We start from the raw sequence: 22,332 nt of genomic DNA on the forward strand, positions 1-22,332 counted from the left end.
CCACATTTACAAACACATTTTTGAGCACCTGGTCTGTGGTTGCTCTCCTAGCAAGGAATGAAATGAATTAGACACAGTCCCTTCCCCTAAAGGAGTGTGAATGGCAGGTGAACGTATTTATTTGTTCAAAAGTTGGAATACAGAATTTTCAACAACATGGACAGGCAGGAGAAGGGAGGCCACTGAAATTGTGTGAGCCCTGCTAGGGAAAGGATCGGCAGGCCACACCGTCTCTACTAATATATAGATTAGCTATTGCTGCATAACCACCATCTCAAATTTAGTGGCATAAAAATATACATTTATTTTTGCTCATGTGTGTATAAGTCAGCTGGATGGTTCTGTGATCTGGACCAGGCTCAGCTGATTTTGGTGGGATTCATCAATCTCCTATCGGCTGGCAGGTTGGCGGAGGGCTCCTGGGGGCTCCTGGTCTTCAGTGACCTCCCCCTAAATTCCTGAGCTTACTGCCATGGTGGCAGAGGGTTTCAAGAGGGAAGAAGTATGCTAGGTCTAATTCAGGAACAAGCACATGCCCACTTCTGCTACATTCTGTTGGCCAAAGCAAGTCACCAATATTCAAGATATGCAGAATTAGACTCCACTCGACGGAAAGTGCTGCAGAGTCACATTAGTAACCGTGTGCAGAAGGAAGAGTTTTGCAATCTCCCACAATCCCTTGCTTTGCAAAAAGCAAGGACCAGGACCGTGTGGCACGTTTAGGATGTTATAAATAATGTTGCAGTAAATAACCTGTATTAAACTTTTGTTCACAGTTCTGATTATTTCCTTGGAATAGATTTCTAAAAGTGGATTTATTACTGAGTCCAAGGAGAAGAACCTTTTAAGAGCACCAAGTGTACATTTTGAAATCTCCTTTTTGCAAGGTTGTAACAATTTACCCTCCCTCTAGCTCATCTTATGCTAACCTTGGCAAAATGGGAAGAAGTTCTTTTTTTTTTTTTTTAATGTGCCATCTCATTGCTGTTTCATTTATTTTCAAACCTGTGAGGTTGAATGCTTTTTAATAATGTCTGTTTCTTCTTTCGTGCACTGCCTCTTTGGGCGCTTTGCAGCAAGGTAGATGCAATTAATCCCCGATTACAAATGAGGAGGAAATGGAGACTCAAAAGGGTTCAGTGAATTATTCAAGGTGGCCCAGCCAGCTAGAAGCAGAGCCTGGCTTCCAGGAAATCACTGTCCTAGTCTTTCACGCACTCCTGTTCCCCTGCATTGCTGGACAGAAGGCTGAACTCCAGAAACATGGCCGAGGTCATGCTTAGAAAAGAATCGGGGACTGGCCTTGAGGAATCTGCATCTAGGCTCAGCAAAGCAGAGGGCTTCCGGGGCAGGGCTCACCTTGTGAGTTGGGTGTGTGACAGGCCTGAGATGGTGGCCAGGACTGCAGCACTGACAGAGGCACGGGTAATGTAAGGTCCACCAAGAGGAATCACGCACAGGCTGAATGGGGAAGACAACGTTTATGGCTACATCTGGGTGCAGACGGGCTGAAGCCCAACAAGGAGTCAGCAGCTAGTGCTGCTTGTCGAGCTCCTTTTACAGGGGTGAGGGTGGGAGAGCAGTTGCTGCTCCAAGGGCTTGTCTAGTTTGCCAGAGCACTCTGTCCTCGGTGACTTCGTAGACATGCAGGGAATCAGCTGCCAGGCATCTTCCTGTGGAGGGCGGGGGAGAAAAGCTCTGCACTTTCCGGTGAGACGTGCAGACCTGAGCCCTGTTTTCCTTTGGGGTCTCACCTCCCGCCCCGCTCCCCTGCTCCTCTGCTCTCTCTCTCTCCTCAGCTCGCCCGCTACACCAAGGAGGGCTTTCTGCACTTGGGAGCCCTGGGCACCACCACGCTCCTCCCCGACACCCGCTGCCTGGTAGACAACTCCAAGAGCCGGTTGCCCCAGCTGCTTGACTGCGACAAGGTCAAGAGTAGCCTGTCCAAGCGGTGGAATTTCATCCAGGTGAGTGCCCCACGGACAGGGCTGGCACCCCAGGGCGGGTGAGAATGCCTCAGACCGCCGGACAGTCTGCTTCCCCAAGGGTACCCAGCAAAGTACGCGGAAGGTCTCCCAGCCCTGGGCCAGGCGCCTGGACCCAAAGCGTATCTGGGGGTAATTGGTGGGGGGATTTCTGTGGGAAACAGCCTTCTGGATCCCTTCAGGAGCTCTCGGCTGGGTTGGCTCTGATAAACTTTGGAAGGAGTGTGGGGGTGGCGATTTTCCTGAAATCTGCTAAGTACCTACAGCCAGTAGGATTAAGAAAGTCAGACCTCAGCCCCGGCTGGTGGCTCAGTGGATAGATTGTTGGCTGGGAATATGGACGCCCTGGGTTCGATTGCTGGTTCGGGCACACAGAAGAAGTGATCATCTGCTTCTCTCCCCCTCCCTCTTCCCCTCTAGCCTGTGGCTCAATTAGTTAGAGGGTATGCCCCGGACAGAGACGATGTGTCCACATCCGATGCTGAAGATAGTTTGGTTAGTCTGGGTGCATCAGCCTTAGATGCTAAAAATAGTTCAGTTCTCGAGCATAGGCTCCAGACAGGGTTTGCCAGGGGGATTTCGGTTGGGGCACATGTGAGAGTCTGATTCACTATCTCTCCTCCTTTCACTTAAGAAAATAAAAAATCAATTTAAAAAGAAGGGAGGGAGGGAGGGAGGGAGGGAGGGAGGGAGGGAGGGAGGGAGGGAGGGAGGGAGGGAGGGAGGGAGGGAGGGAGGGAGGGAGGGAGGGAGGGAGGAAGTTTGATCTCAAATAACCCTGGAAATTCCTTATTCTGACACCATTCCCCACTGACGTTCATGTGGTCCCTGGTTCAGCCACTCAGCATTGATGAAGCTTGTTTGTCTTCTAACTTGAGGATTTCCAGAGGAGCCCCCCAATGATCCCTCCCCCGACACAAAGAAAGACTTTTGGTAGGACTGTCCTCTATGAGAGGCCATGTGCTGGACACTGGTGGTTAAGCCTCTCTCCCTCCCTCCTTCCCTCTCTCTCTCTCTCTCTCTTTTCTCCTTTCACCCGCATCTTCTCCCAGAACGGAGCCATTATGAATAAGGGCACAGGGCGCTGCCTGGAGGTGGAGAACCGTGGCCTGGCTGGCATTGACCTCATCCTCCGCAGCTGCACAGGACAGAGGTGGACGATCAAGAATACCATCAAGTAGTGGGGAGGAGCTGGGACCCCAGAGCCCGGCCCCCGGGACAGGGTCTGCCATGCTCTGGACCAGGCACACTGGTGGAGAGACAGCTGGGAGCAAGCAGGGGCTCATGGGCATCTGGGGCTTCTCCAGGGCAGCCCGGGGGCCCCGGACAGAGACGTTGTGTCCACATCGGGCACTTAGCTTCCATGAGGCTCCTGCATCCTGGTAAAACACCCCCACCCCACCCCAGCCCTTCTCTGGGAGCCCTGGAGCTGTGTCTCCTGAAGCCCAGCTGTGGACCTGGCACCAAGGAGTGAGACATCCACCACTCCTTTGTCATCCCCGCCCCCCCCACACACACGATCAGGACTGGACTGGCAGGGGCCTCCTTCTCATCTCTTATGGCAGCAGCTTCTGACTTCCACTCCAGCCCTCAGCAAAATGGTGAGGGGGCCGTGCTCAGCCCCAGCCTAGCTCCGCCTGCTCAGGGCAGGCAGTGAGCAGCGAGGCCCTGAGACTCCGTTTCCCCTGAGGTGGCTTCTGTCCGGATATCCCTTCACCACCAAGGCAGCCCCTCCCCCTGCCTGGGGGACTACAGCTCGGGATTTTCCTGGGTCCTCCCTGTGATGGCCTGTGAGGAGCTGACACTTCCATGGTCACCTGGACATTCCTTAGGCTCCCGTGTTCCTGGGAGAGCTCTTCTGCCTGTGTCTGGAGGCAGCTGAGACAGGAACAGGCTGAGCACGCAGGGTGGCCTGAGCCGGGAGGAGCCCCCTGGCTGGAGCCAGGCTGGGACAGCTGTATCTACCCGGGGAACAGGGAGCCCTGACTCATGGAGGCTGCCGCAGGGGCAGCAGCGAGGCCCCCACCTGCAGCTCCAGGACCAGAGCCAGCACAGCCGAGGGGGCCAGGACCCTCGCGGATGCTCTGAGCTCATCTCATTTCAGTCCGTGCTCTGCTGGCTGTCAGGGGAGAAGGCAGTCGATTCCCCTCTGAAAAGTAATAATTTTTTTTTCGATTGCCCTCTGGTTAGGGTGCACTTATAAATCAGAGTTAATATATGGACGTGTGTGCATGCATACGAGTATGTGTGCCTGTGCGGTGCGCGTGGCAGGGTGTGTGCGGCTGCATGTGCGTGCGTGGCTGCATGTGCGTGCGTGCATGGGTGACACCATGTGGCCCGTGTGTCTGCGTGTGTGTGTCTGCGTGCGTGGTAGAGCAGGTTTAGAAGTGTGGCCTTGGGCTTGCCGCTTCATTGCTCGCCTGGATTAGGACGAGGCTGCTGAGAAGCTGGGGGGGGGGGAGCTGGGAGGGGTTAGGGGGGCCATGTAGCTGGGCCTTTGCCCCAGACTGTGGCACCCCAGACAGAAGGCCATCCTTCTGCCCGTTCCCATCTCTCCTTCAGGCTGTCCCCAAAGGCCAAGTCCTGCCCAGAACCAAACCCTGTAGTCGCCCAGTTTGGGGTTCATATGTCTCATTGTTGATGGTCAGCCCCGCCCCATCTCCTGCCTTGTGAAATAAAAACATGTGAGCACTTCCCAAAGCAGCCTTGTTGCCTCTTGATTTCCCCAGGACCTGGAGCTGGGGGACTTCCTATGGTGTGGCAGAGGGCTCCTGTGGTTTGGGGGTTTGGTCTTATTACAGGAAGAAGCCCTCATAGCCTGGAGCCGAGACAAATCCAGCCTGCCCTTGCCCTCGCTTTCCCCACCCCCAGAGCAGGGCAAGCTGGCATGTGGCACTGGCTCCCTGACCCTCTGTCGGATCAGGAGGGTCAGGCTGGTACAGAAACCTTTAAGGAAGGGGAGGGTTGGGGGTGACCTGGCTGAGCCACTCAGATCCGCCCCTCCTGCTGCCAGGCAGGGGCTTCACCTCTGGAGACCACGGAGCCTGTAGTGGAAGCATCTGCCCCTTCTGTTCATGGGAACATGAAACCCGAGAAGACGCCCGGCCTTCTGTCCTGGAAATGCTATTGTGGGAAGGGGAGGCTGGTGCTCCTTCCCCCCCCCCGAGGAGGCCAAAGGCCTGTCTTGTTTGGTGTCACGCAACACAGACACGCTTAACGGCTGCTGATTTTTGTTGGGTTCTATGAGAATCGGGGTCTACAAGCTCACTGAGGGAAAACGCTGCTGCTTGGTGATAAGTTCGTCAGACCGAACAACCCAGGGGCTCAGGGGAACAGGGAAGGGAAAGAGCTGAAGACCTGCGGGTTCCCACGTGGGCTCCAGGGGGACGCGGAGACCGTGTCACAAGGCCGTGCTTTGGGGAGGAGCCCCGCCCTGGCTGAGCCACGCTGTCCCCTGTGTGGGTCTTCCATTAGCCGAGACTGAGCCCAGATATCAGTCAGGTTCTCAGTGGACCCCTGCGCGGTCCTCCCTCCCACAGGAAAGGAGCCAAAATCACCTCAGACCAAAGAAGCCAGAAGAACTGCTCTGTTCTCCCACCAGGTCCAGACCCAGGTCTGGACTGATGGGATGGGAGCCGACACCTGAAGCCCCGAGCATGCGCCCGGCGTTTTGGGCTCACCTGTTCTCTCAGAATGCACCCCTCATGACAGCAGGAAGTGTCCCAGAACTTCAGAGACAAACAGGGCTCTTCTTGAGTGTCACCAGCAGCAGGACAGAGTGTTTGGGTGGTGTCTTGTTTGGTGGAGGGGAAAAGGAGCTGGTTCAGGGCCGGCTTTGCCTCCAGGCACCAGTGTCTGTACTCCCGCCCCCGGTTACGCATCCAGGAGCCTGGGTGGCCGTTCATACCTCACAGGCTGTCCGCACTCACCTGGGCGTCTCCCCGGAGGTGAGGCCACCTGGGGAGAATGGCCGAGCATGAAGCCAGCGTCCCAGCCAGCACCCTCTCTGCCCTGCAGGGTCCCCAGTGGGCCTGAAGGCCAAGGGCCAAGATAGAGAAGAGGAATTCACGAAGCCAGAGATGGAGGAGAGAAAAGAAGGAGGGTCCTGGGTGAGGCTGGGGGAGCCTGGGTTCCCCGGGCCTTGGGGGGAATTTGGACGTCCCCGAGGCCCACATCTCTGCATGGGACTTAGAGCAGCAGGCTCTAAGCATGTGACTCAAGGGACATCTTATATGCTGTTGGGCAGATAAAATATATATATTATGCTCACTTTGTTAAAGATGGCGCTGCCCATGAGGAGGCCGTCGCCCAGGTGATAGTAATGTGTGTTGGGGGTGGGCTAAAGGCAGGCAGAATCCTTGTAGCCTGGTGGTACAATCCAATCATGCCTCAGAGAAGTGACTTTGTATTAGAGACTTCCCTGTTTTGTATATTGGATTAAAGGTTTGGATTTCTACACTATAAAATAGAGGTAGAACGGGAGCTTGCTCTCTTGGTTCCTGGATGATTAGCATGAGAGAGCAGAGGGAGCAGAGCAGAGAGCAGAAAGAGGCCATGTGGCCAGGAGAAGCAGCCAAGATGGTGGAGTATTGAGTGAGAGGCCAGTTTGTGCAGTTTGACGCTGGAGAAGGAAGGAGATGGGGAACAGAGGTGAGTAAGTCTGGTGAGCTAGAAACCTTTGATTCTAGGAAACTCGGATAAGTCAGTAGCTTTGTGAGCACTGAATGTGAGTGGGTTTTGGAGCCCAGTGTATGTTTTATTTGCCCGCCGGGTGCAAGCTAGGATTAAAGATGACAGCCCATCAGTTCTTGGCTCCGTTGTTTCTTTACGGACTGTCCGAATCCAATGCGAACCTGTATAGGCCAGAAGGCTGCTGTAGTGGTGGCCCTGGCCGTGGCTCCTGGCTTTACATATGCCCTCACCGGAAGTCGGCACCATCTGCAGTTTGTGAAGGGGCGGGTCAGTCTGCCTTACTCAGTCAGCTCAGGCGGCTCTGCAGACAGCTGAGTTCAGACAGCCTTTGCTAGTCCCCCTGCGTCCACTCAGTCCCCTCTCCCTGCTGTTCCCCACTCTCCTGGAGGGTGGCTATCTCCTTCTCTTTCCTCTATTCCCCCACCCTCAAGTTATGTGGCAAAAAAATATCATGGATGGTATTTCTGATACGTGTCCAAGCCACCAAAGCTGATGTCTTTGAATCTATAGGTGTTATTTCTCCAATGTGTTCTTTATACTTACTTGGGGGGGCTAGAAAAGGAGAAGAAATAGAAAAGGCTGGGAAAGCACAATGTGGGCCTGAAGCCACCGTCTTCAGCACTCGAAGCCTTTTTACTTGGGTTTCTGAAGCCATTTTTTTTATTCAGCTGCTATTTTCTCCACTGTTCTTGGAAAGTATCCCCGTTTCACCAAGGACAGAAAAGTTTCGCCCTGGCCGGTTGGCTCAGCGGTAGATCGTCGGCCTAGCGTGCGGAGGACCCGGGTTCGATTCCGGCCAGGGCACACAGGAGAAGCGCCCATTTGCTTCTCCACCCCTCTGCCGCGCTTTCCTCTCTGTCTCTCTCTTCCCCTCCCGCAGCCAAGGCTCCACTGGAGCACAAAGATGGCCCAGGCGCTGGGGATGGCTCTGTGGCCTCTGCCTCAGGCGCTAGAGTGGCTCTGGTCGCAACATGGCGACGCCCAGGATGGGCAGAGCATCGCCCCCTGGTGGGCAGAGCGTCGCCCCTGGTGGGCGTGCCGGGTGGATCCCGGTCGGGCGCATGCGGGAGTCTGTCAGACTGTCTCTCCCTGTTTCCAGCTTCAGAAAAATGGAAAAAAAGAAAAAAAAAAAAAAAAAAAAAAAAGAAAAGTTCGGCCCGGGCAGAGCTGGGGACTGTCCCAGGGGCTGGGAATGGGGTCGCTGTCCCTCGTCTGCCTGCTGTTTCTTCTCCTTCCTCTTTGCTGCTCTGAGAAAGGCTGAGGGACAGCTGGCCGGTGTGGGGGTGGGATTGGGAGGGGCCTGAAGCCTGCTCCCAGAACTAGGAGGCCCATGAAATCTGGGAACTGCCAGGTGGCCAGGCTCAGGTTCTGGTCCCCACCTGTGGCTGGCGTTTCAGCCTCTTGTTTTGATTTGAGCTCCGGGTCAGTGGTTGGGCTGGCAGGTCATCGGCTCCGAACGCTAACCCCTTCCTCCCTCTGGAACCAGGAACCCCAGTCTCTTGGCCACTCTGCTTTCTCACTGATCCCACAAGTTTCCCAGACCTGAGGATAGGGGTCGGTGGTGGGCCCCAGACTGTAGAGGCCTGCTTCAGTTCAGTTGTGGTTTGCTTTTTAAGACTTTTTGGGAGGGAAGGAGGGAGGGAAGGAGGGAGGGAAGGAGGGAGGGAGGGAAGGAGGGAGGGAGGGAGGGAGGGAGGGAGGGAGGGAGGGAGGGAGGGAGGAGTGATGAGGAACTAACATACATTGAGCAAGTGTGTGATGACTATCATGACCTTTAGCCTTTAAAGCTTATATTGAGAGAAGAAAATAGACGCAATGTATTGGGCCTCTCACCGCTAGAGCCTGGGCAGTCATGAATGGGGTCTATACCTCTTGTCATACATGAGGCTCTTGGCATATTTGCATATTCCAGTGTTCTTTCCCTTAGGAGGCTTGGGCTGATGGCTGTATCTTGCACTGTAGATCCCAGTTGGATTCCTGCCAACTGCCACGGGCTCCAGCACTACCCGAGCACAATGAGCCACGCTGGGGAACTGAGCAAGCCAGCAGGGGTCACTGCTACTGCTGATGGTTGCAGAACACGGGGGATGACCAGGCCTAGCCAGTTAGTATGGGCATGTTTAACAAATGGTCAGGGGGTTCATATTGCTCCAGGATCACTATATCTAATCCACTCTGCCACTGGGTGCCCACCCACCCATCCAGGTAATCACCCCATCTCTGCCTGATAACAAACATCTAGAGAAAACTCGCTCTAAAACAACCCATATCCGTAGGCAGCAGCTTGACCAGTGGACAGAGTTCATTCCCAGAGAAGCGGTTAACTTTCTGGGTTACGGAAGCCATGTCCCAATTTGCCACTGGATTGGACATAGACTGTGGCAATTGTTTATCTACTACTTCTTAAGAAAAGTCACAGATGGAATCCTTCTAAAGAAAAAAGCATCCCTCATAGACCTTCAGGGTTAACATAATTTATTTTTCATTTTTTTGTTTCTCAAATATGTATAAACATAAAATGGCTTGTGCCGATAGACCCATTACAACTCCAAAATAAAAATAAATTTACAAGTCAAACCAAAGAAATCTCAAGCCGGTGATGGCATTGCTTACTGAAACGAAATCACTGCTGCTTCGTGTGTGGTGATGTCACCATCTTCTACTTTAGGCTCTTCCGTGCCTGGTGGTTACTAGATCCTCCCACTCACTTTTCTGTATGCCAGGTGTTTTTTTGTTTGTTTGTTTTTGTTTTTGTTTTGTATTTTTCTGAAACTGGAAACGGGAGAGACAGTCAGACAGACTCCCGCAGGCGCCCGACCAGGATCCACCCGGCACGCCCACCAGGGGCTACGCTCTTCCCACCAGGGGGCGATGCTCTGCCCCTCCGGGGTGTCGCTCTGCCGCGACCAGAGCCACTCCAGCGCCTGGGGCAGAGGCCAAGGAGCCATCCCCAGCGCCCGGGCCATCTCTGCTCCAATGAGCCTCGGCTGCGGGAGGGGAAGAGAGAGACAGAGAGGAAGGAGGGGGGGTGGAGAAGCAAATGGGCGCCTCTCCTATGTGCCCTGGCTGGGAATCAAACCCGGGTCCCCCTCACGCCAGGCCGATGCTCTACCGCTGAGCCAACCGGCCAGGGCCGCCAGGTGTTTTTTAAAGCACTGATTTGCCATTCATTCATTCAGCACATACTTACTGAGCAATTACTACCCAACTAGGGCTTGGCTAACGATAGAGTGGTGGGCAAAGAAACCATCTCTCTGGGAACCTATATTCCATCGACTTTCCTAACGCATTTATATTACATTGTCCACCCTCTTCTTCACTTTCGTCTGTGACAATTACTATAGAACTGTTTAGTGCCAATGCTGTTGTGACACATACAAAAACCTGTGTCCCAAATTCACGATCAGCGCCAACTTTGTCATCCAGATCATTCAGAAAATGCTTATATTCGTTTTCAGACAACCGTCAAAGTGAAGACACAAAATTTGAAAATTTTCTAGACATCTTGCAGCTGCAGGTGTCAGAGCCCCCCCCCCCCCCATGTGCCGGTGAGATGCACCTGAGTCCCTGCATTTGTGTACTTGGAGCTGGTTTCGGAGGACCATCGTCCGCAGGCTGATGACGGCTCTAATCCCTACGCAAAGAACGTTCTTCCCACCGGGCATGTTTTCAATTCTTGCCTTTCTTCTGATAGCTCACCTTTGGGTCATTCCCCAGCTTGTTACAATACGTGGAAAAGAATAAAATCTCCTAAGTGAAATCACAGATTTTTTTTTTTCATTCAGTTTTTAATGTGAAGCAAGATCCTATAGGGAAGGATTTTGGAGTGCATTGGTCAGAGTGAGTGAGGTGCAGGGTTTAGTGACTTTAAACCAGGGGTCCCCAAACTATGGCCTGTGGGCCGCATTCCGCCCAAGGCCATTTATCCGGCCCCCGCCACACTTCCGGAAGGGGCACCTCTTTCATTGGTGGTCAGTGAGAGGAAGGAGCACCTCTTTCATTGGATGTCAGCGGTGTCGATCACATACAATACTACTTCCGGTGACGCAGAACGCACGCATCACGGCTCCAGAAGCACAACATATCACTTGTTAAGGCTAGCAGTGACAAATATGGAACCGGACATTAACCATCTCATTAGCCAAAAGCTGGCCCATAGTTCTCATTGAAATACTGGTCAGTTTGTTGATTTAAATTTACTTGTTCTTTATTTTAAATATTGTATTTGTTTCCGATTTGTTTTTTTTTTACTTTAAAATATGTGTAGTGTGCATAGGGATTTGTTCATAGTTTGTTTTATAGTCCGGCCCTCCAACGGTCTGAGGGACAGTGAACTGGCCCCCTGTGTAAAAAGTTGGGGACCCCTGCTTTAACCGTTTATTGTTAGCTGACACTGATCCCTCCCTCTGTCCCGGGAGTCTGAGCTCTCCTCTGGCATGGATACCAGCCTGGAAGGCAGGGAAAGTGAGCGGTCCTATGAGCATCCGCATGAACTTCGATGGTGCGGTTTCCTGGTAAGAAATGGCGTTTATAATCCTGTCATGAAGATAACGAATAAGAGCATCCCCACTGTTCAGGTTTTACATGTTCCCCAGAATTTTTTGCCCTTTGAAAACACACGAGGGGGGAAATGAAACTACCCTCTCCTGCCCCAAGTCACCAAAATGAACTTCTGATGTCCCACTTTCCATCACTGAATGTCTCCGCATCGTTACAAACCACGGCCTCTCCAGTTCAGAACTGTGGACACTTGAGTGGACGTTGCCAGTACCCTGACTCACATGAGCAAGGCTCAGACAATGCGGGGGTTTAAACACAAAGCTATTTAACTGCCCGGCTTCTGTGTGCCTCGGAGACCCGCCTGGCCCTGCGTTGTTTCACTCTGCTGTTTGTACCCGCTTCTTGCATGTTCTTTAAAGGGGCTCCCCTGCCTGGGAAAAACCAGAGGGACGTTCCGGTCCCGTGTGCACTGAAACTGTACTTCCACGCCACCGTTTACAATTTAGCTTCTCTTTGTTCCCACGGGCCCAACCCTAACCTACCACAAATCTGCCCAAATTAATGAGGTGCCAAGCGTCCCTCAGAGCTGCTTCTAGAATTCTTTTAGAGGCTAGAGTTGCCGCTCCAGCCCCTGGAGCGAACCCGCATTTCTTCCTGGAGAGTTTCTGAGCATTCTGAGCAGGAGCCAGCGCAGTGTTGGGCTCAAAGCCCAGGGCAGTAGAGGACATAAGCTCTCTGCAGGAGCCTGGGGAGGGAGGGGCCAGAAACTCCTGCTGCCCATCAACACTAGGCTCCACCCACCCCTGACCCTGATGGAGGGCTGGTGTGCTCCCAGGTGCTCCCAGGGCAGTGACAATCTCTGAGAGCTGTCCCATTAGGCTCCCGGCGGGGAGATAAACAGGAGTGATGACAGCCTGGTGGAAGAAAGCTGTCATTTCTGCCCGAGGAGGGAGCAGTGCTTCTGGCCGTTTGGGGAATGTATTTGATGTTTGGGGGGTTTTGTTTCTTTTAAGTTTCCATGTTTTAAAAATCTTCCTTGGCCCTGGCCAGGTAGCTGTGTTGGTTAGAGTGTCATCCCGGTAAGGTTGTGGGTTTGATCCCTGGTCAGGGCACATACAAGAATCAACCAGTGAATGCATGGATAAGTGGAACAACAAATCGATGACTCCCTCCCTCTCTCTCTCCTTTCCTCTTGCTCTATAAAAATAAATCAATAAAAAATATTAAAAAAAAATATTTCTTAACCCAAAAGAACTATCCAGAGGGGCAGGGAGGTTGGCACCGGCGGCTAGAGGCTGGCAAAGGTACATGTCGGCAAGTGTTTCTCTCAAACACAAGGTGGGTTTGTTTTTTGTGTGTTTTGTTTTGGTATTTTTGTTTGTTTCATGTTGATTGCTTTCATGGACTCTCTATTGTTGGTGGGCTGGTTTCTCACTGCTGATGCTTGGTGGGATGTGTTAGGACAGAGCCGGTACTGTGCCTTGGGAGTGGACAGAAAAGTGTAGTTATCACCATAGCTATGGCCATCACCATTATTGGAGCATGTGCTGTGTGCCAGGCACCACACCAAAGCTCTGGTGGGCATCCTCTCTTCTTTCTCCTACAGAGCTCACAGCAGATACTACTGCTTTCCTTGACAGATGTGACACTGAGGCTCAAAGAGATCGAGAACCTGTCCTGATATCACGGAGTCCATAAGAGGTAGGTGTGGGTTTCACACTCAGTCTGTGTCACCCAAAAGCGCTTGTTCCTAACCAGTGGGCCACACAGCCCAGCTGGCGGCTCTGCTCCCCTGTCTCTGTTCTGACAGGAAAGCCTCAGAAACGAGAGGAGGAGGAGGGCTGAGGCATTTCAGGACTACGTCTGGGTTCTCGGTGGTGCACCCTCAGACCAGCGAGGAGCAGGGATTCATGCAGCACGCTGACTTCCTTGAGCCCGTCCCCAGGCTCTGGGAGGACCTGTCCCAGGAAGACAGCAGTAGAGACAGCAGCGGACTGAGAACAGCCAGTGCTGCCTTGGGCCCTGGCCTCCTTCCTCAGACATCTGCTCCCCCATTGTCAGATTGAGGTACCCAAAAATGTGTTTACTTCGAAGACTCTCAAGAAAGAATGGCCAGTTCGGCCTGGAACAGTTCAATGAGTCCTCAGCAGGCTAAGAAAATAATCTTGTTCAAACAAGTCCAAAAGCAAGAAAAAAAATTGTTTTTGGTCATTTTTCTAATTAATTGTTGGTAAGTACAAGTAAGTCAGAACAGAAGGAAAATAGCCCGAGTAATTCCACCATTCGGACATGTGTATGAACATCGAAATAGCCCGAGTAATTCCACCAACCGGACATGTGTATGAACGTCGCTCCCGTTTCTTCTGTGCGTATGGGTCCCTATAACTCCATCTATATGATACGTAATGGGGTCGTGGCATGATTAAACTTTAATGGGATAAATGGAATTTCCTGCACTTTGATCCAAAAAGCCAGCTGTACTAATGTGTGCCAGGGGAGTATAAAACGAAACGGGCTTTATTAAATCACTGCCTCAGTGTGGGTCAGCAGTCTCCAAGTGGAGCCACTCGGATCTTGGTGTGGAAAATGCAGGATGAAGTGATTGTCCTGCTGCCCGGGAAGTCCACACCAAGAGGGCAGCCGGGGTGGAAATGAACCCGGAAATCACATCTTGTCAAGGAAGAAACCAAGCGTGTTGAACTTGGAGGAGATGGTCACCACCTTAAGGATTCAGCAGGCCACAGGGTGGGGTTTGGGGGGGAGGAGGGTTGGAGAACACCCATGGAAGAAAAGCCACGGTTTTGATTTGTTCTTTGTGACTCCGTGAGTCAGAATGGGGCCACGTGGGTGGAAACCGGGCTACGGCTTTGAGCTCAGGGTAAGGATCTGCTTTCTAATGAAGCCGTCCTCCCAAAGCTGGGATGGAGGTCTCAGGAAAAGCTGAGTTCTGTTCTGGGAGAGGTTCAAGCAGAGTAGCTGGCCTTCAATGTCACTGCCCGCATGTGCTGATACGGCCCTGCTGTTCTTAGAGACCTTCCGGTGGTTCTGTCCCAGTTTCCAGCGCAGGTAAGAGCGTGAGCTGGGTGCTGGGTGAGTGACAGAAGTGGGTCTCAGGAGCCCTCCTCTTCACAGAGATGCACATGCCAGCTGCGAGGTGACACGTCCACCTGTTACATGTCCCTTCTGAAGAGGAGGGTCAGACTCGACAGGTCATAGTTTCTTTAACGGCATGAGTCACAAAGAGGAGAATTTAGTTGTGGGCAAAGTCAAAATGAGCATCCCTGTGATTTTGTTTTAAAAAATAAAAATAAAAATCAACAGGCTTATATTAGGTCTGGCAAGGAGAGGAGAAGAAGGAGCCCTCCGTAGATGCTTGTGGTTTTAAAATGTTTCCGTGGGAAGAGGTTAATCTATACAAAAAAAATGGCACATAAATTATGTAAATACTTCCCGCTAAAGAGGGGGCAGCATGACAAATTAAAAAACAACTCACAGACACAGACAACAGTATGGTCATGACAAGAGGAAGAGGGGGTGGGGGAGAAGGAGGCGGGTAGAGGGGGATAAATGGTAGGACAAGGAGACGGACTGGGTGGTGAACACACTATATCAGGGGTCCCCAAACCACGGCCCCCTGAGGCCATTTATCCGGCCCCCGCCGCACTTCCGCACTTCCGGAAGGGGCACCTCTTTCATTGGTGGTCAGTGAGAGGAGCATAGTTCCCATTGAAATACTGGTCAGTTTGTTGATTTAAATTTACTTGTTCTTTTTTTTTTTTTTGTATTTTTCTGAAGCTGGAAACGGGGAGAGACAGTCAGACAGACTCCCGCATGCGCCCGACCAGGATCCACCCGGCACGCCCACCAGGGGTGACGCTCTGCCCACCAGGGGGCGATGCTCTGCCGCGACCAGAGCCACTCTAGCGCCTGGGGCAGAGGCCAAGGAGCCATCCCCAGCGCCCGGGCCATCTTTGCTCCAATGGAGCCTCCGCTGCGGGAGGGGAAGAGAGAGACAGAGAGGAAGGAGGGGGTGGTGGAGAAGCAAATGGGCGCTTCTCCTATGTGCCCTGGCCAGGAATCGAACCCGGGTCCCCCACATGCCAGGCTGACGCTCTACCGCTGAGCCAACCGGCCAGGGCCGTAAATTTACTTGTTCTTTATTTTAAATATTGTATTTATTCCCATTTTGTTTTTTGTTTTTTACTTTAAAATAAGATATGTGCAGTGTGCGTAGGGATTTTTTCATAGTTTTTTTTTTTTATAGTCCGGCCCTCCAACGGTCTGAGGGACAGTGAACTGGCCCCCTGTGTAAAATGTTTGGGGACCCCTGCACTATATATACAGTGTGCAGATAATGTGTTACAGAATTGTGTACCTGAAACCTATATATATAATTTTATTAACCAATATCACCCCAGTAAACTCAATAACAAATAAAAAAATAGAGGGAGCATAACTTCCCACTTCTTGAATGTGAATTCCTTTCAAAGAAGAGAATAGGGAAAGGGGAGAAAGAATCGCTGTCCAGTGGAAACACCAGGCAAACCCTCCTTGTGCCAGGTGATCAAGGTCAACATCAGCAGCCACAAATCATGTGGACAGTGCGTACCATGGATACGATGTGATGAAAACGGCACTTTGCCTCTGTGGTCTTCCTCCAAAACACCCATGACTCCAGTTGTATCATTCAGAAAACATCAGCCAAATCCAGTAAAGGAGCATCCTACAAAACACCTGCCCGGGACTCCTCAGAACTGTCAAGGTCATCAGAAATAAGGGAATTCGGAGAAAACACAGCCAAGATGAGCTAATTTGGCTAACCGTATTTCCCCATGAATAAGACTCATCCTTATTTGAAAAATTTGGGGTCTAAAAGCTGGGTGTGTCTTACACAGTGGTTGTGGCATTTCAGATGCCATAGATGGAACTGAGGACGAGGCAATATATGAAGACAGTGATTCGTCATCAGACACGGATGAGGACAAGCTAATGGATGGGAGTTCTGACAGTGATGAAGAGTTGTATGAATTTTATGATGAATAAAACTTGAGTTCAATAACTTTATGTGATACATTTTTTTTCCCAAATTTCAGGCCCCAAAATTAATGTGCGTCTTATACACAGTAGTGTCTTATACATGGGGAAATATGGTAATATAGTATTTTAGATGGGACCCTGGAACAGAAAAAAAATAATTAAGGAAATCTGAATGCATTATGTAGTGTAGTTAATAATAATATATCAATATTGATTGATTAATTGTAATGAATGTATCATAAAATGTTAGTAATAGCTGAACTGTGTGTGTGGGGAGGGTGGTGTATTATGAGAACTCTTTGTACTACATGCTTAGTTTCTTGGTAAGTCTAAACTATTCAAAAATAAGTCTCCTACTACAGACTACTACTGCTAATAAAAAAGTGCTTCACGGCCATTGTCTCACCCAGTCACCTCAGGCAGCCCTGGCCGGTTCTGGATTCCAGGGTCTGGGAAGGGACTGTCCATGTGCCCAGGAGGCAGCATTGCCACTCTCTTGCACTCGGCCACTATTAGCTGTGACAAAGAAGCTGTTACCCAGGGGCGTTCTTCAGCTGAAGCCATAAAATTACAATGATACAGGCAGTCTAGTCGATACCATTAATGACTACTATGGAAAAGCCCATCAGAATTTGGATCTGTGAGAATCTATCTTTCTGCTCCCTCAGGAAGTAAGAGACTGCTGCCTGCCTACCCAATATCCCCTTCTTCTTTGGTAGGAAAACCTCAGTATTGCTGTCTACAGCCAGGTGCCCAGCTAAGAAACTACATTTCCTAGCTTCCTTTGCAAATAGGGGTACTGATGAGAAGTGAAGGTCACTGTGTGGGGCCTCCAGGAATGTTCTTTAAAGAAACCCATTCTACTTGGAGATATACCCTTTGGCCCTTGCTCCTTTTCCTTCTGCCTGGAACATAGACATGATGGCTGGAGCAGCAGCAACCATCTTGCAATTATAGGGTACCTTTGATAAGAGTACAGCAGAGAAGAAAGTTCTCTTCGGCTCCTGGTGAAGCTACCATACTAACTCAGAGTCACCTCCTTAAGTGTTTCTTTACATGAGAGAAAACTAAGATGAAAAATAAACCTTTGGTTTATTCTGAGTTTTTAGTTTCTTGATATATGCCATTAGTAAAGACTGATTTGGAAGAAAATTTCTGCTGATTCAGGAAACACTGTGGTCTAAACTGTCTGGAGCAATGGTTCTCCCCTGCAGGTGAAGACGTGGTGTGGTATGGGCACTTCTGGAGCCCAGGAGAGCGTGAGTTGACGTGATGGGCGTCTCTTTGGGGCTGGGCTTTCCTGGAAGTGGGATTGCTTCCACCGGGCTCCCTTCCTCTTCTGGGTTGATGCAGACCACAGTGGGGTCCCAGAGGACATAAGGTCTCAGTGGAGCCATGAGGTGGGAGGATTCTCAGCCTGAGTGACTGCATGAAAAAGACCCTCTCCTTGACCTAAATCCCAAACCAAGATTGTTTTGTTGAGCCGCTCCATGTTTGGGTCTATTTGTTACTGCGCTTTAGCCAGCCCTAGCTAATATCATACAAAGTCATATATAGCGTGTTAGTTATCTACTGCTGCAGAAAAAATAACCCCAAAACTGTAAAAACACATGTAGGAGGTCACAGCTTCTGTAGGTCAGCTTCTGAAGGCAGCTTAGCTGGCCCCTCTGCTTCAGGACCTCTCACAGGCTGCAGCTTGGTGCTGGCTATGGCTGGAGTCATGGCAAAGCTTGACTGGGGAGCAAGCTCCTTTCAAGATCCAAAGTAGTGGGATGATTCAATTGAACTGAGGGCCTCAGTTCTTTGCCACGTGGCCTTCTCCAGAGGGCAGCTGGCAACATGGCAGCTTCATCAGAGCAGCAAACGAGAACACCAAAGATTGCAAGAGCGCCAAGATGGAAATCCCAGTCCTGTGTATCCGAACCTCAGAAGTGATATCCCATCACTTTCGCCACATTACATTTGCTAGAAGCAAGTCACTGGGTCCAGCCATGCTCAGGGAGGAGACGCACAAAGGCCTGGATGCCAAGAGACAGCAGTCACCACACATAGTTAGGCCTCACAAGAACCCCACTCAAATCCAATATTTAATCTGATTGGGTTAGGCTCATTTAAACAAGGAAACTAAGACCCAAGGAGGTTAAGTAGCTTGTCAGGGGTTACTCGGGTCATCAGTTGTAAATGGAGGCAGCCCGTGAGGTACCAGCACCTGTGCTTGTCTGACCACACCACCATCCAGGCTGCAGGTGCATCGCAGGGGCGGTGAGGCTCCCTGGAGGAGCAATCAATCATGCGAGAGTCTGCGAGAGCGCCCGCCCACCCACTGTAAGCCGCTGCGGAGTCCCGTTTCATGACCTGCAGGGTGGTCCCCAGCCCCATAGTCTTAGAAGGGAATCGTGGGGGAGGGGCGGTGTGAGAGAGAATGGGAGAGAGAGAGGCCGGCAGAAAGGATAGGAAGAGACAAAAGGAACACATATGAACAGAGTTTAAAGAGAGAGGGAAAGAAGCACAGAACTTCAGGGAGAAATAAAAGAGAATAAAAACAGAGAGAGTCATGGGAGAGACATTTGGAAAGAAAAGTGAAAAGACAGAAAAAGCGACAAAAGAAAGAAAGAAAGAAAAAGAGGCAGAAGAGGAGAGAGTCAAGAGTGGGATCGACAGGCAAAGAGAAAAAGAGGCAGAAGAGACCGGGCTGGTCACCCAGATCTATCTTTGCAGGCACATCGTTTTTTAGGGAAAGAGAAAAGCAGGTGGGCGTTTCTGGAACCTGTGTACCTGGCGCCCCCTGGTGGAAGTTTGAATTACACTCCACAATGTCTTGGGCACCGCCTCTGGGTACCAGTAGAAAAGACGGGAGACTGAAAAGGACAGAGAATTGTGAGTCGTCCCGGGCTGCCCTCAGCTGTGTTTGTCCCTGGTGTGTGGAGCGGTTGCCATGGTTGCCAAGGACGGTGGCAGGGTGTACAGTGGGGTGGGGAGTTGACTATTGGGTGTGTGTGAAGGGAAAGATGCGGTCGGGGCTCCGTGGAAGTCAGGCCTTGGGAAGAAGGCTCAGAGCGAGGCAGCTGCACCCCCTGCCGGCGCCCGACAAGGATTTCCGTTGCTGCTTTCCTCCGTAAGGACTTCAAAGAAAACCCGGGGTTTGTGACACTGGAGTGGTTCCTCAGGGATGCGGAGGGGGAGGAGCGGGTCAGGGGGGACCCGCGCTGCCTGGTACCAGCCCTGCAGCCCTGCCTGGGCTGACCTTGCCCCTCCCAGCATTTGCCAGCCTGCCAAGGGTTTTGAGCCCTTCCCTGGCCATGGAAACCTGTGGCCGTCTCCGGGAGCTGTGGATCCCTTCCCGGAACAACACATCAGAAGTGTGTAAGACAAAGTACATAGGATTACAAACAAACCCCATTACGTAAAAATACACTAACTTTATTTATAATTTAAGAAATACACATATACCTTTTAATTATTGCATTAAGTAAGTGATAGATTCAATCGCTATGATTTAAATGTTGTATGAGTATAGATAATACTGTTACAAAATTTCTGGCCCTGGCTGGTTAGCTCAGTCAGTTACAGTGTCATCCCAAAAGCAGAGGTTGCCGGTTCAATCCCTGGTTCAGGTCACATACAGAACAGATCGATAGTCCTGTCCCTCTGTCTCTCTCTCCCTGCCTCTCTCTCTAATAAAAATAAATAAATAAATCTGCCCTTTACTATTTGACATGAAGCTACGTGTGGTTTCTATGGGTGACAAAGGTACAGGTACCTTTCCATCTACTATGGTTTGTTGTCTACTTTGACAATGGTAGGAAATGCTCAATGTCATTTAGAGGTGAAACTAAGGGCACAATTGTTTTCCCAGCGGAGTTCACAGACTCCCTGAATTCTGCAGATGGAGGCTCTAGGGGTCCGTGGACCTGAGGTTCAGAAGCTGCAGAGGTAGAGTTCTTGCCTAGCTCTTACCTTGCCAAGACACAGCCTGATGCCACACAGGCTTCTCAGAGCCAATGCCCCCACAGGATTAAAGGCATGCAGCAATTCAAAGGAAAGATCTCCTGGTTAGCAATAAAAACAGTGGCAGTAATACACTTCAGAATAAGAATGATGGCCAAAATATCAGGGCCTAAAGCTCTCCGACATCTCTCGCAGCAATATATTTGCTGATTTATCTCCACGGGCAAAGGAAATAAAAGACAGGATAAACAAATGGGACTATATCAAACTAAAAAGCTTTTGTGCAGCTAAAGACAATAAGAATAGAATAAAAAGAAAAACTACACAATGGGAGAACATATTCGACAATACATCTGATAAGGGGTTAATAACCAAAATTTATAAAGAACTTGTAAAACTCAGCACCAGGAAGATAAACAATCCAATCAAAAAATGGGCAAAAGAAATGAATAGACACTTCTCCAAAGAGGACATACAGATGGCCAGTAGGCATATGAAAAAATGCTCAACATCATTCATCATTAGAGAAATGCAAATTAAAATCACAATGAGAGATCACCTCACACCAATCAGAATGGAGCTCATCAACAAAACAACACAGAATAAATGCTGATGATGATGTGGAGAAAAGGGAACCCTCCTGCACTGCTGGTGGGAATGCAGACTGGTGCAGCCACTGTGGAAAACAGTATGAAGATTCCTCAAAAAATTAAAATTCGAATTGCCTCTTGACCCAGCTATCCCACTTTTAGGGATATACCCCAAGAACACCATAGCATTGTTTGAAAAGGAGAAATGTACCCCCGTGTTTATGGCAGCATTGTTCACAATAGTGAAGATCTGGAAACAGCCCAAGTGTCCGTCAGTGGACGAGTGGATTAAAAAGCTTTGGTACATATATACTATGGAATACTATGGGGCCATGAAAAAGAAGGAAATCTTACCTTTTGCAACAACATGGATGGACTTGGAAACTATTATGTTAAGTGAAATAAGCCAGACAGAGAAAGAAAAATATCATATGGCCTCACTCATTTGAGGAATCCAAGGAACAATGAGAACTGAGGAACGGAATTGAGACAGAGGAGGGATCAAAGGGACCAGAGGAAAAGAGGACAGAGGGAAAGGGGATGATAGGATGGGATAAAGCTGAAGGGGAGGGGGGAGGATGGCAAGGGAGATGTTGAGGGGAATACGGGGGAGGGGGGATACATTTGGGGCAAAAAACAACAACACTAGAATCTATGTAAACATAATAAATTAAAATCAATAAAAAAATAGCAGTGCCTACACCATGCCGGGGCTATATCTCATTCCATCTGTCCACCCCAAACCCCTAACCAGCCCAGATAGCCTTCCATCGCTCAGAATGGTGCTGATTGCCTGGGTCACCACAGCCAGCACCATACCCAGGTCCTCGGAGGCGGCAGGTGAGAACAGAGTCTGGGAACCTGCCTCTCAGCTTGCCCGGGGAGCCTCTGCAAGACGCTCTCAGTCTGGGAATTGCGCTGGTCACTGCTTCTCCCATTGCTCTTAGCTCTCAGTTCCCTTGGGCCAAAGATACTGACCTATGTCACTTACTCTGATGGCCTGTTTCTCTGGTTTGGCCTCCAATGGAGCCTTTGCCCCAGAGTGTCTCTCTAGACCTTTAGATGGGAAGCGTTCTGGTCCTTCGGTTGGACACACAGGACCTGGTGTAGCCTTTTAATTAGGCCTTCCTGATGACAGAGGAAGATCATGAGGGTAACAGATGCTGTTGGTGGTCCACCTGTTTCCCTAAGCTGCTATGCTACAAGCTCGGGCCAACTTCCAAATGCAATACTGCCATCTCTGCCTGGGGCCACCTGACAGGAGAAATGATAAATATCCAGCTTCCTCGCTGTTCAGAAAGGAAACAATCTGAGCCAGTAGAATTTTGGGAGGTCATCAGGCCATTTCCCTGAATCTCCCACGTGGGATTAAACTCTAGTTACCCACAGTGGTAGCTGGCTTTATCTGTTCCTTTCTGAGTCCCTTTGTCACTTCCCTACACTGGTTTTGTGAATATCCCAAGTAAACAACCTGTCCTTAAATCCGTCTCAGCATCTGTTTCTGAGGGGGACTGAGCTAAGGCACATGGCCACATCCCCATCTGGCACGCGCAGCTCCAGGGAAAGGACTGTGGTCTGGG

At 50.6% G+C, this 22,332-nt stretch overlaps 1 protein-coding gene across 3 annotated transcripts in view; it reads left to right on the forward strand.

Annotated features, from left to right (window-relative positions):
• Positions 1 to 4,679, forward strand: part of GALNT17 (polypeptide N-acetylgalactosaminyltransferase 17) — a 458,160-nt gene extending 453,481 nt beyond the window's left edge. For all 3 annotated transcript variants that reach the window (XM_066382456.1, XM_066382457.1, XM_066382458.1), the window contains 2 exons: positions 1,800 to 1,967; positions 3,038 to 4,679. In XM_066382456.1, coding sequence (XP_066238553.1) covers positions 1,800 to 1,967; positions 3,038 to 3,166 — 297 coding nt within the window. In that variant the 3' untranslated portion in view covers positions 3,167 to 4,679. The remainder of the gene's footprint in view (positions 1 to 1,799; positions 1,968 to 3,037) is intronic.
• Positions 4,680 to 22,332: the final 17,653 nt, after the last annotated feature.

Source organism: Saccopteryx leptura, chromosome 4 (assembly GCF_036850995.1).
Source record: "Saccopteryx leptura isolate mSacLep1 chromosome 4, mSacLep1_pri_phased_curated, whole genome shotgun sequence".
Taxonomy (NCBI): Eukaryota; Metazoa; Chordata; class Mammalia; order Chiroptera; family Emballonuridae; genus Saccopteryx; species Saccopteryx leptura.